Source organism: Myxine glutinosa, chromosome 8 (genome assembly GCF_964187855.1).
Source record: "Myxine glutinosa chromosome 8, kmMyxGlut1.1, whole genome shotgun sequence".
Taxonomy (NCBI): Eukaryota; Metazoa; Chordata; class Myxini; order Myxiniformes; family Myxinidae; genus Myxine; species Myxine glutinosa.
In genome coordinates this window covers 156,439,290-156,453,863 of record NC_136268.1, presented here as the reverse complement: position 1 = coordinate 156,453,863, position 14,574 = coordinate 156,439,290, and the positions used below count along the sequence as shown (strand labels likewise).

General features: G+C 48.0%; 1 protein-coding gene across 2 annotated transcripts in view; it reads left to right on the top strand.

The window, feature by feature from the left end:
- Positions 1 to 14,031, top strand: part of LOC137433047 (uncharacterized) — a 100,472-nt gene extending 86,441 nt beyond the window's left edge. For both annotated transcript variants that reach the window (XM_078783899.1, XM_078783901.1), the window contains one exon: positions 13,633 to 14,031. In XM_078783899.1, the coding sequence (XP_078640025.1) occupies positions 13,633 to 13,727 (95 nt within the window). In that variant the 3' untranslated portion in view covers positions 13,728 to 14,031. The remainder of the gene's footprint in view (positions 1 to 13,632) is intronic.
- Positions 14,032 to 14,574: the final 543 nt, after the last annotated feature.

Below are 14,574 nucleotides of genomic sequence, written 5' to 3'. Positions count from 1 at the left end.
GACAGGTGCATGGGGAAAGAGTGTGCTGTCAAGAGTAAGGGTGAGTGCGCTGTCAGGAATGGAGGTGAAAGTAGTGAGAGTGACATGGAGCGTGAGTTAGTGGTGACAGGTGAGCGAGGATGTACACCTGGGATGGAAGGATGCACACCTGGAATGGTAGAGCGTGAGTGGGAATGCACGCTGGAGTTGGTGGTGAGGCACGTGGTTGGGTGTGCGAATGAGGGCACACCTGTGATTGTCACAGAGGAGGTGACCGAGGAGGGGGTGCGAAGCGGTGTATTGGTGAGGTGTGCGACCAACGAATGTGTGCCAAAGTGTTCGGTGGTCAGGTGTGTGACCAAGGCTGTGAGTGGAATGGGTGTACCGAGGTGTGTAAGGAAAGGTACGAGGGGCATGGGCACGGCTGGATGTGTGAGCAAGGAACGGGCTGCGGGGTGTAAGCGTCCAGGTGAAGCATCGACGTTAGACGGGGTCGAGTTTAGAACGACTTATAGCCGAATCGGGCCCTCGGTGCGTGCCGGGCTTCGCGTGCCGCGAGAACCAGCGGGGATCCGAGCCACGGCGGGTTCGAAAGGACCGCCGTGCGCGATCCACGCTGGGCCTCGCGTGGGACGGCCGCGTCCGTGCTCCACTAGGCGGAGCGGGCAGCTGGATAGGAAGGGTCGTTATGGCGACCACTTTTTGTTGAGACGTGCCGGCAGGTCGAGATCGGGACATTGGATGGCTCCACGCCGAGGTGATGCGTGGGATCTCGGCCCGGGTAAGCCCCCGTCCCTGCACCGAGTGCCGGACGCAGCCAGCCACTGGCACAAAACAACCAGCATCCATTGCTTGGCTTTACGAAGCCGGGCTTTGGACAGGAATTGGCGCACCGAGAGGTATTAGTGAGTCGACTGGGTGATGAGGTTAGTGTTTTGGACCCAAAATTAGAGAAAAACAAAATTTGATGATTGGCAAGGGATTGGCAGTAGTGATTGGCAGATGATGGGCAGTGATTGGCAAATTTTTAATTTGTTGAAATTAGATGTGCAAAATTGGTAGTGAGAGACCCCCGATGTGGTGGGATGGCAAATCCACCATCCTTCCCATGGGGGCAAAGGAGCACTAGATTATGGGGTGTATGGCAGTGAAAACTAGCCCGGGTGGGTTAGGATATTGTGTGTAGGGATCTAGAAGATGACATTAGGTAACGTTAAGTTTAGTTAGTGACTGATACCTGTAGTGGGGACGCAGGTAGATTAGTATGGATGATAATGACGGGGGAGCGCAATAGTTTAAAGGGACGACTGGGAAGCGCAAGTTTCAGAAGGGAGTAGTTAGCTGAGATGATGCCGTGTGTGTGAGGATGGAACAGGTGTGATTGCACAGGTGTGCAACTGGACAGGTGTGTGGAGCAGTGTGTGAGTAATGAGTGTTGTGGATCAGCGCGAATGCGCTTGGGGAGAGAAGGGTGCAGGTGGCACCAGGTGTGAGAGCACAGGTGTGCAGGTACAGGTGTGTGGAGAGAGTTGGAGTGAGTGGTACGGAGTGGTGTGCATGGTGCGAAGGTGTGAATGGGGGAAGAGTGGACCCCTTTCACGAGTACCCGGGGCGGGTAGTGTAAGTGTTAGGTAGAGGGTGCAGGTAAATTGTGGTTGGATATTGGCATTTGTGGTGCGGTTGCAGAATGGTGTTGTGAATGGGTGCATTAGTGTTGTGGAAATGGCTGGGCGTGTAGCCTGTTAGTGTGTGTAGTTGGTTGGGCACTCCACCACTGTGAGGATGTCGGCCAGGTGAGGCCGCAGGTGGGCTCTGGGAGCCGGTAGTTGTGAGTGGGTGCCTGAGGATCCCGGGTGTGGATCGGGCAGCCCAGTGCCAGAGAGGGCACGGAGTGGGGAGAGAGCCAGAGGGCCTTCCCCTGGTAGTTAGGTTAGGGTAAGGAGCAGGTAAGCTCGGAGGCAACTGCAGTGGTGGAGGTGTGCAGGTGGGTAGACCCACTGGGAGAGGTACACGTCGCAGCCCAGAAATTGTACGAGGGCACCGGGAGATGAATCGGGGGAGTGAGACCCCAAATTGAAGAGCACCACAGTTTGGCCAATGGGAATTGGTTTTTAGAACCCATAGTGTAAGAGGGCCAATGGTTTGGCCGGAGAAAGACCCCGGGTAGTGTAAAGTTGTTAAAGTCATTTAGGAGATAGTTAGGATTGATGAACCTGTCGCACCATACGCAGCCACTTACCTGTGGTGATGATGATGACTCCACACCTGTGTTTTCTTTGTTTTGTTGCAGGAAATGAAATTGCTGTGGATTTGTGAGACGCATCACGACGTGGATGAGACATTGGGGTGATTCCATCTCTCCCTCCCTAGGAGGGACTGATGATGAATTGGTAATGGCAAATTTTGATGTTGAGTTGAAAATGGCAAATTATGATGAGAGTTGAAAATGGCAAATTTGATTGGTTAGGAGGGAGAGAAGACGAATTTGGTTTATGGGAGGAACGGGGAAGACAGTAGGGATGTTTGTTGATTTGTAAAGTAGATGTTTATGGGTAGTGTTGTGTTGTGTGGATACAGTAAGGGGTAAGGGAGGGGCCATGTAGGTTACCTGGTGGGGGGGGGGGCGTACGATAGGAACGTACCTGTCTCACCTGGTTCCCATGTGCCCCCAGTGTGCATCACCTTACATTGCGTGCACTTTTGCGCCCTTACCACCTTACTCACTTGTTTCTTCTTTTGTCTCCCACCTCCGAGGATCTGGCTTTGGGGTAGAGAGAGAGGAGAGAGAGGTGCTGGCTACGCAGTTGTGGGCCTGCACTTTCGCTGTTGGCTGCCTGGATCGATACACCATATGGACCGCAATGTTTGTGGCCACCCACAATGGACCGCAGCTCTTTTGCGGCCAAGCACCACCCGAGGAAGGACCTATGGGTCAACGTGGCACCTATGCCATAAAGGTGAACCACTGTTAATTAACACCAAGTGCACCACAAGAAGAGCAAGAGACACCTGCAGGGTTAGGGGTTGTCGAATTTATTTTTATTCCAATGAACAATGGTGACTGCACCGATTGGTGGTGGGGTGGTGCTTTTGATGCTGGGAAAGGGTGCTCTGCACGTTATTAAAGGCCGTCGGCCACAGAGCACTCGTGGGTTGGTGTATCGATGCTGGCAAGCGCGCTCTCTCTATGCATAACATCTGCATGTGTTCCTCCAAAAACAGGTCCTGGATCGTAGTGTAAATAGCAGCATAGTCTTGTAAATAATGCTCCCTACCGGCTGTATGTTTAGTTTGAGAATTCTTTCCGGATTCGGTTATCCTGTGGGTGTGTTTCTGTGAGGAGAAGGGTGCAACGTCGCAGGGGGACATATTTACTCATTTGTGAATATCTGTAAAACTGTCGCACTCAGGGTAGAGTTAATAGTAGAGGGAACTACATTGCGTGCCACACTAAAGTAGGTAAAAATTTATCGGGTCGGGACGCCCCGAGGGTAGAGAAGGGTGCAATGTTGCGAATATGGAATTTGGCCTCCATATCCGCTTGTAAATATTCCCCTATTTTTTCCAATACTCCCCAACTTTCCCCAGTCCCCCATTCCCTAGTCCCATTGCATGTAAATAACAATCAGTAGAGCCGACCTTCCCCTTATTCCCCCATTAAATGTCGTGCCCAGGTCCACCGCACCACACGTAGACAACTTTCGGACATCTTCCTAGTTATTCTTAATCTATGTCAGTTAAGGCCTCGTTTCCATTAATTATGACTCTTCGTTGCACCAGAATGTGATTATATGGCATCAGTAGTGAGTTTAGGACCTTTCCCATACCTCCTCCCATCTTCTTCCCCAAACAACAACAATAACAACAACTACAACAACAATTACAACAACAACAGAGGAGATGGCGGCGGAGCGGGGGAGGATGCGTCCTCACACCGGCTCGATTAGCTCCAGACCATGCGCTCCACGGGGTTACCCCGAAGGGGCTGGCTGTCAGCTCCTCGTCAGGGGCGGAGCCAGTAACCCCCCCCGCACGCACCCAATGAGAAGCAACGTGCCGATTCCACGAGGCGGAGCTAACGAGCCGAGGGCGTGTCACTCCCCGCCGGATATACGCAGCCGCTTGCCGGACGTGACGTCAGATGCGCCTCAGCTTGGAGACTGGAGAGAGAAGCCACCGCCACCCCCAGCGCGACGATACCTCCCCGCATCTCTGGACCGGACCGAGTCGATTCTGCCTTGAGCCAAGAGTGCACCTTGAGCCATCGCGACCTGCCTTTCCTTTTCATCAACCCCCGTGTGAGTCAGCATTTTGTCCCGTGTGTCTGTCGTCTGTCCGGGGTTAATATAAGAGTGTGTCTAAGTGCCTGTCTTCCTGTAATATACCTCTAGCCCCTGTAATCTAACCTTTTTCCGTACGAATATACTTGAGAATCGAAACGTTGGTGTCGTATTGTGTGATTGTAATCCAGCCGGGTGTCTTCTTTTTCTTATTGAGCCAGCGTAGCGCGACTTCGTCAACGGCGAGTATAGTCGGGTAATTTGTGCGGACACGACGGCCATTCCGCTCGGCCCACTTTAACATCAAAGTCGTGTCTGTAACAATATTATATCACCTTTATCTTTCAATATTGTTTAAATGAAGATCAAATAGCTGTATGTTGAAATGTGTTGAAAAAGTCAAAACTTTACATGGGGTGTACTTATTTTTTCACGTGACTGTATGTACGCCATTTGCAGAGTCTGGTGCAAACACGTCTATGGTCTTTACATTTATCAGATCACCTCGGTATTACAAGCCTGGTGTTGGCTTAATTAATAAGGTGGCTCACTTACGATCTTAGGGTCCTGAGTTTGAGCCCCCATTGTTCCGTTAACAATACACCAGGTGGGATGACTCATTGGTTCGTTTAATTAACACCAGGTGGGTTGACTCAGACTGTCATCCTTCTGAGGTCGGCAAAATGAGTACCAGCTTACTGGGAAAAAGGAGCCATTTTTAGTATCCTGCGTCAGAGTGACGACCCGTCCAGGAACGTGACCCTAGCCAAGGAAAAATAACTGCCTCGCCAGCCCTACGTGTCTGAAGATGCGAAACACGTGGTCTTCTTCTTCTTGGTATTACAGTATATATCTACTCTTCCTGGTATAATTTCCAACCAACGCAAGTGTGATGTCTGCACAACCTGCGAAAAATGAGTTTTGAAAGCAATATTCATTAAGGAAACAATCAGAGTAAAACGTCATGGTTTTTTTTTTACTCCTCTTGCTCAGCATGTACCTGTGCAGTGCAAGTGTATGCACATTAAGGTCGAGTAATCACATCTCATGAAGATCCATAGAAGATGGCGATTATATCCTGTCTAGCCATTTTGTTATACAATCTATCTATTAGTCATGGTTTGCCATATGTACAGTTATGACACAAGTTGAGACATCTTGGACTTGCCGAACTACTTGAATCGTCTCTCGGAAAGTAATTCACTCAGTTGGTAAAATCGATGTCTTTTTAAACCTTTTTTCAATGTTTAAAAATATATATATATACAGAATCGAGGCTCGTGTAAGAGATAACACATTGGACATGAAAACATGCACAGACACATAAAACATACAATGAAGGGAGCGGGAGATAAGAGGGGGAGAGAGAGGGAAGCACACAAGCACAACAACAGTAGAGAACAGGGACGTCGGAAGATCTGTGGAAGGGGGAGGGGAGGGCTGGGGGAGGAAAGAGGGGGTACACGGTATAAAGCAAAATAACACTACTAGGAATTTCAGGAAAGAACTTGGGGATTGAAAGAGGCAGATTTGGGGTGTTTTAAAGGGAGTAGAAAAGATCAGGTTTTGGATGGGGGAAGACAAGAGATGGTGGTGAACAGCTGTTTTAAAGACCTGGAGGGAGGAGAGGGATTTAACAGAGTGTGGGAGATTGTTCCAGAGGCGGGAGAAAAGGGGAATGAAAGAGTGAAGGTGAGCAGAGATTCTTGATTTTGGCAGTTTCAACAGAAGAGGGTTGCTGGCAGATCTTGTGCGACCTGTAGGAATATTTGGGGGACAGAGCACAGATAGAGCTGGGGGAGCAAGGCCGGAGAGGAGTGAGTAGAAGACAGAAAGACCACCAACCTGCCTGCGGTGAGAGAGAAAGGCCCTCAGATTCGGCTTCATCGCGGGAGATTCCAATGATTCTGAAAGCTTTGGTTTCAACAGCGTGAAGCCGAGCTAGGTGTGAGGCAGGAGCACCGGCCCAGAGGAGAGAGCAGTATTCCATTGAATTGAGATAAAACTTTTTGAGGATTGTAATTACGTAAAAGTCTTGGTTAAAAAAAAGTCTTGAGGATTGTAATTACATTCTCCAATTCATCCGAACAAAACAAACAAAGTTGATCCGAACTACAGTCACATTGAATGAAACATTATCTTACAAAATCACAGGATTCCTTTATTTATTTTATGCCACTTTATTTATTCCTTTATTTATTTCCTTTATTTATAAATGCACATTTTGTCATAATGACCTCCACTACCAAAGGTGGAGGTAGGTGATGTTTTCGCCCCTGTTTGTCTATCTGGCTGTCTGTTCATCTGTACGTCTGTGAGCAGGATATCTCAAAAGTTAAAGACGGATTCAGACAAAACTTGGTGGATGAGTTGGTTGGGTCACAAGAACAAGCCGAATTGATGTTGGTTACGGTTCTGATGCAGATCCAGCCCATGAGTGGGATACAACACGTAAACTGTTCAGCATGGCGGAGTATGCACTCTACCGAGCGCCATCCTAGTTGTTTTTGTGAGCGACCATTTTCCCTTTGTTTTGCCATTTGTTCACGGTATGGTAAACATCTTTGAGCAGGTTCGTTTTTGGTACACCAGCTTGACATCAATGGATGACTTGCTTCCTTCCTGTGTTATTGAACACGTTTGTACTGTATATCCTTTCCATATCTCATGTCTATATATACTGCTCCAACGGGTTAATGCTGCGAAGATCATTGCAAACTAACTTGCTGAATGCACTATATAATATATATATATATATGTATATGTATATATACACAAAGAATTAAGTTAAGCACCCCCCCAGTTTTTTTACAACCTCGCACATTACATGTTTGTTGTCGTCAAAACAGTGTAATATACCCATGATATTGCTATATTTTCTGGAGAAGTGATATTATGGTCACATAAAAACATAACAATCATGCCGTTTTCAATATTTTATTCTGAATAATTTAAGGTGAAATTTTTTGGGAATTTTAGGCATATTTTCACCTCAATTTAAGTATGGAGCTATAGGTCCATCACGGACAGTGTGGATGACGTTTATGTTTTCTAACGTACAGTCATTGTTCTGAGAAGACCTCTAGCGATCTTTGCGTCAATAACGTGTGTAGGACCCACGTGATCGGATCACTGACTCAACCAATCACTTTTTTTCACTTTGATCACTCAATTTCATCAATGGATAATTGCTAATGTCATACCAATCATTATTTGATCTCACATACCTTAGAATATATGCCAATGTATACATATACACAAAGAATATATATTAGGGGGTGCTTTCCTTAATTCGTTGTGTAGGGGTGCTTAACTTAATTCTTTGTGTATATATATATATATATATATATATATATATATATATATATATATATATATAAAATACAAAATACATATATATATTATATATATATATATATATATATATATATATATATATATATATATATATATATTGTCGTGGGACTACCCTCTGGTGAACACCGCAGGGTGACACAGATGACCAAACGAGCTTTAACTCCGAGGCGTTCAATTCAATGGCGGACCGTCATTATACGCACGGGGAGCAAGTAGGGGAGAAGCTGTAAGCACTTACCTTCACGAGTCCACCCGACGTCCTCGACCCTGCAATAAATCAACTCAAACCGCCACGGAATTAAAATGTACAAAAATACCGGATTTATTAAAGAAAATGCCGGTCACAAAACAATACACGATAAAACTATATTCCTAATTGGAGCGCTCCCATACAGACCCAAATACAGACAAAGGGAAATATAACTGAAAAATAAATATGTGTAGTTCATGGCACTTTGCTCAAATTGGCTCTCAAATCTCGTCAGGAATCATCGAAACCCCCTCGCGTCCTTGGCGGGGAAATGCGCTCGTTGGTGTGAACTCGGCATTGCCGCGCGTCCACTCACTCCTGGCTTCGTCGAGAGCGCAGTGAGCAGGCTGCACCCGTCCACTTGTCGTTCTTGCTTGGGAAACCGCAGTTCTCTGTCCGCAGTTTTTCCTCCTCATGATCACTATGAAGATGTCGGAACACGACCGTTCATGATGAATCTTGCTTGAGCAAGAGCAATAACGACCGTTCGCTATGGGATCCAGAACGAGAAGAGAAAATGTCCACCGTTCCAATTATTTTGTACTTGAGGCTCTGCCATCATCCCACGACATCTCTGTGTCCGCTCCTATCAGTGAGTCCCATCTTAGCCGTCCTTACTTGACTCAAACTCTGGACCAATCACTGTTCTTCGGGCGTGGCTCCACGGCCCAGCCTGATTGAGGTGGTGATGTAGCGGCTGCGGCACCAGCGGTAGTGTTCGATGCCTGGTTTCCGGTTGGTTTTTAATTAGTGTAATTAATTATGGTGTCGATTGCTTGGCTTGGCTATGGTGCGTAGTGCGGTGTCATAAGGAACACAGGAAAAGACAACAGAGGCAATTACATACAGGGGATTAATTTAACAAGAATCCCTCGCTAATTAACAAACCCCACCCCTCTCATGGGGACGAAGATACAAGCTCTTCCACGACATATGGTCAACACTAATTTCCTACTTATTACATGAGGTTTCTTCTTCTTCATGACAGTTGGAGCACACTACCTATGCACTCCACCTGGACTAAGGTATTGCCCACCCCCCACAAACGTAACACAGCCTCCCCCCTGTAAAAGTCGCTCCCGCAAGGTTCACTGCAGGCATTACTGTTCCAGCCTTAACAATTACCATCTCACTCTTAATTAGCCTATGAAATAAATTCGATGGGGCCGCAGTCACCGCTCCTCCTGAGCTTGATCCGTACCTGCGGACACACACTCCTTCCCCACCCACAAAATCCACAATAACTTTGTCTCCCCCGCTGCCATTCAATTCTCAACACATTTCAATAAAAAGATGCTACAAAAAGATGCTGCCATGGCCTGCTTACATGTGAATTTCCCATATTCTAATTTCAATCCTCAACCATAACTCAATTTCTGTCCTCATGACCACACAAAAACACGAAACCTCGACACATAAACAAACGCCACCCACAAGACACTTTGTGGCACACATTCCAATCCCCTCACCGACCATGTCATCACTCTCATCCGCCCCCATTCCAAATTAATCATGTCCCAATTTCCATAAGCAAGTACTGAACCCTTGGACAGTAAACATCAAGGCCTCTTACCTCAAGTGCAGGTAGTTGCATGTTGGTCGGGTCCAAGAGTGTCATCCACCCTACTGAATCCCTAAATTTGTCTAATGGGGCCTATCGATTCTCCTCAAATTTCTCTTTTATCTGTTATATTGGCAAGCATGTGGATCCGCCTTCTCCGGTGAACTTTGCTATATTTCTAAACTTGGCTATGACAGCTCCGCACCCTCTACCGAGCAAGGGCCATCGGTTGAGTTGAGCAGCCGAACCGCCAACATGGCCCACGAGTGTCCATAAGGGTGCGACCCATCATCCATCCTTCGGCCCCCTGTGAGGAACACGGCTCCACTAGGCCCAGCTGGCCAATGTGGTGAGCATCTGCTACCAACTCCGCTATTCCCAAGGCCTCGGAACTGGGGAGCACGGTCTCGGTGCATGGCATCCACATCATGTCCCCTGCACATCCCCCAGTCCACCCGCATGCAGCCACCAGTGCCCACCCACACTTGACCATGCCCAAGGTCTAGCCAACAGCCATGCTCCACCAGGAGACTCAATCTCAGACGACATGGTCCGCACACATCGGCCACCCATAACACCACGTTGACCCCCAGACTGCCCGACTACATCACCGCAACCACACATCCCAAATATTGGTGCTGTGGCCCCCGCAGCCAGTTGAAGGCTGTGTCCTGCTAACCTATCAATTTTATCCCAGCCTCCAACACTTTAGTCTAACACACCTGAATCAATAAAGGTGTCACTGCTTTCAGTGTCCAACTGGCCTCACTAAAATTCACCCTTAAATTTTGCATCTAACCCTCAGATTACCCGTACCAATTTTTCCACATTTCACTATTTTCACCAAAGAAGGGCGCTTCTCCATGCACTTCCGAGCCGAGCATGGCCCCGTATGCTCGACTCGTTCCAAATTCCCAATTCACCCCCTGGCTCTTTTCCCAAGCCGAGAGTCCACAAATCACAACAGATCATCTGTGGAAGATCATTCTCACACCATCACGTTCCACAGATGCTCCAATGTTTGTCCGGTGGGCTATATCATACCTGTCCATGTGGTTCGACCCGCGTCCATAGACCAGCACAGCATGGCAGGTCATCACGTGCTGGCTGTCCCAGAGTCTCAGGGAGAGGCCGTCAGGGTGCATGCCAGGGCGGTCACCACATCAGGCCGTTGTTGGCAGTCCATAGTGCCACCACCAAAGCGTGACCTACAACACCTCCCCCTAGTTTTCCGCATGATACACCCGACCAGGTGCCTGTGAGGAACCACCTCGGACCCCCGGAGGTCTTAACCCCCACCAGGGTCCGGTGGACCCTGCCGGCCGGAGACACTCGCTCGGGCAGCTCCCCGATGGACAAGGGACGCCACATTCCACCAGACCCCCCGTGGAGCCCAGGTCATACCAAGACACCCATGGTCGGACCCCACGTCCTAATCTCGCCAGCACAGCCCCCCAGCTCAACCAATTTCAAAAGGGGCAATTTTTACACAAGGCCAACCCCAATGACCTCTGCTGGTCCGAATTCCGCAGCCGGCAACCAACTCCCGCCAAGGCTGCTCCAAATCAAATTCCCATTTAAATTTCAATATAATTTTAAATTTACTTTAAAAAAATTTGGCCTCGCGTGCCCAACCGCAGCTACAAGGGACAAGCCCTTCCTCGGGTTTTTCTGCCCCTCCCTGCAGCTGTTCCAAATTAATTATGGGGATCAGTTTCTCCGAGGCTCTATTTCCAGACTCTTCCATGTCCGAGTCCAGCTCGTGGCCAAAACACTTCCCCACCCCCCACCCTCCCTGCTGGGTATTCAATTTTGGAGCCTCTGTTACCCAGTCGTGGTTCGTGGTGAGGGTCTCCCCGGTCGCTTTAATCTCATCCTGGGAATATGTGACAGACCGACTCACCTCATCTCCCAGACTCTGTTGGACCAAGCAATCTCCTCCCCGACGATACTGTCCGAGGTGCTCGGCCGCTGCGGTACAAATTCATTCTCATCATCACCAATTCTGGCCCCAACAGGTCTTTATCAACAACCACCCGCTCTGGTTCCGTAACACGGGCCTCCAATATTTTCTCCCCCTGTTGCTACAAATCCCTGCCCTGGTGCTGCTCAAATTTCCAATTTCTCCCCCCGCTGGTGCATTCTGGCATCCCACAATCCCGACAACCTTCCAGGGCCTCATTTAATAAACATTTCCCATTTTAAATTAGAGTTTTCCCGATTTACTTCTAAACATGCCCTCTCCTGTGCCCCTAGTGTTTCAGCCTGGGTCTCACCCTCTTCGATTACCAATGCCATCTCTTCCCCTGCTACTTTGTCAATTCGTTCCCCCAGTTCTTGTGTTATTTCCTCCATTTTTCCCTGCACTTCATCAAATTTGTTTTCCATTCCATTAATGTGTCACTTCAATTCTGCCTTTAATCCATCAATTTGTCCCTCCAATTCTCCCTTCAAACCATCAATTTTGTTGGTTTGGGCTTTAATTTTGTTTTCCAATCGCTGGTTCACTCCCCTCATTTCATTCCTTTGTTCTTCTAATTGTTCATTGATCTCCCTCATTTCATTCCTTTGTTCATTCAATTGCTCATTCAGGCCATCTTTAAAGAAACATTTCCCCTCCTGTGCCCAAATTTCATTCTTTATGTCATTCATTTGATCTCTATGGCCTTTGATTTCTTTCGTTTGTGTGTTTTATTTCTTTATTTCGGGCCTTCAATTTAGCCTCCCATTGTTCGTTCATTTATGTCAGTGCCTTCATTTTCATTTGAAACCCGACCTGGTCGGATATCGCACCTGTTCCCATGTTCGATCGCTTAGGAACAGGAGAGGTTCCAATCCCACTCTCGAGTCCCTCTACCTTCGACTCACTCCCGTGTCCCTCAGAGCCCTCCATCCACTCGATCATTTCATTCAGTCCGCCATTACGTGCTGACCAAGCGGTTTTCCCGCACACGCTTAATTTTACCTCAGCCAACAAGAAAATTTAAATTTAGCGATGCGCTGTCTTGCGCTCTTCCCGACACCAATTGACTAAAAAAAATTGACATCCCGGTCGACTATAAAATTTGGATTCCAAAAGCTGAGCACAAATTCGCCCTCAGCGGGTGTCTAACTCACAACCCTCGGACGCTGAGTGTCCACTGTGTTTGAATCCCAAACTCTTGACACCAGTTGTCGTGTTCCCGGGGATTAAGATCCCCTGGGGACAAATGGCCAATCGAGCTTACCTCCGAGGCATTCAGTCAGACTCTGGTGGATCTTCTTTACACGCGAGGGAACGGAGAGTGATGAGGCTTATCTGCACAGGCGGACGTGGCACGGGTGGTTTTCCGAATACCGACAGATAAACGTGACAGGGCGAGGAATTAAAATGCAACAATACCGGGTTGAATAAAAGAAATGGAGGTAACAAAAAAATGCATGGTAAAATCTAATTCCTAATTGGGGCACCCCCATACGGACTCATATACAACACAAGGGGAGAAATAAATGAAATTAATAAAATGTATGCGGTTTGTCTGCTTAGTACTCAGCTTTGAGCTGCCCATGAACCCCGGCGTAAAAAACATGCCCTCGGTGCGAAGTCCGTTCTCCCGCCGGCCACCGAACGTGAAGCGAGCATGCCCTCGTTCCGTCCTCGTCCCACGCTCCACCAAGCACTGAGGTCTCTCAGGCGCACACAGCCGTCACAAAGCCAGCACCAACGAATCAGGGAAAGGATGCGTCCACTCCTCCATGCAGCAAGGAACAGAGCGAGCGCGTGAATGCCACCGCCAAGAGCGAGCACGACCTGCGACCGCACGCAACGAGAACCCAGCGCAAGAGAGAGCAAATGGCCGCCCTCAGCCTTTTTGTTTCCTGGTCTCGAATGTCATCCGATGACATCCGCGCGTGCTCCAATCAGAGTCCATCTTGCCTTGACCAATCATCACCTCTTGTCCGCCATGTGTGATGACTCAGCTGGTGGTGTCATTGGCAGTGTGCAATGTCCAAATCCAGTGGCTTTAATGTTTGTAATAATGTCCCGGTTCTGGTTGCTTTTATTTCGTGTTATAAATGCGCGATTTCTTGCTGTGTGTGTGCTGCATTGTCATGAGGAACAAAGGGAAACCACTTTTTTGCATGGCACAGCGCATCACTAACCATTTAAATGACAGCACATCGCTAACCACATTGTCATAAGCATTTGTGTGCTCTGATTGAAGGCACGGCCGCATTTCCTTTTCCTTGGCACATTGGTGCTGGTGAACGAGATCGATGGGGACAAGCGGGGGCGAGTGGAACGGGCACGACCTGCTGACTTCGCGCTTGGCAGCTAGAGGAACGGACTGCACAGTGAGGCCTAGTTCCCGCTCGCGGGCAGTGCAGCCTGTGTTTCCCGTGCAGGGACGTGGAGGCCTGTGACGTTCCGGGACGATTCCTGACGAGGTTCAAGAGCCGCTTGAAGCTAAGTACAAACTAACCCATATTTCTTTTCCAGTTATATTTCCCCTTGTGTTTTATTTGAATCTGTATGGGGGCGCTCCATTTCGGAATCTTATTTTACCGTGCATTATTTGGTTAAACGCATTTCTTCAATAAAGCCGGTATTTTTGTACATTTAATTCTGTGTCGGCTTGGATTGAATTATCGCAGGTTCGAAGATGTCTGGTGGACCCGTGTGGGTAAGTTCGTCATTCTCCTTTCCTTCGTGTGTAAAGAACAACGCTATATTTTGACTGAACGCCTCAGAGTGTTAAGCTCATTTGGCTGTCCGTTTCCTTGGAGGATTTTAATCCCTAGGAACAGAACAATATATATAAACTCAACATCAAAATAAACTTGTTAAATCTTTAGAAGGACACTCATTGAAATCCTCCACTCAAAAATGAAAAATATTTGAACACAGGTAAAGTTCAGCTATCTTTACTAAACACATGCCAATAAACAAGAGGTTGCCTCAATCACAAAAAAGCAAAAAGCATGAACATCACAAGGGGTGGTGCAACAAAAGTCACGCACCTGAATACAGTCAAAACTAGAACGCCACTCAGTAGAGCGCATACTCCCGCCGTGGGTCAAGTTGGACCGACCGACTATAACCGAAACAGGCCCTGACAGGCCAGGCCCGGAAATGTCAAAACGAAGATTACTGACCTTGAAATGAG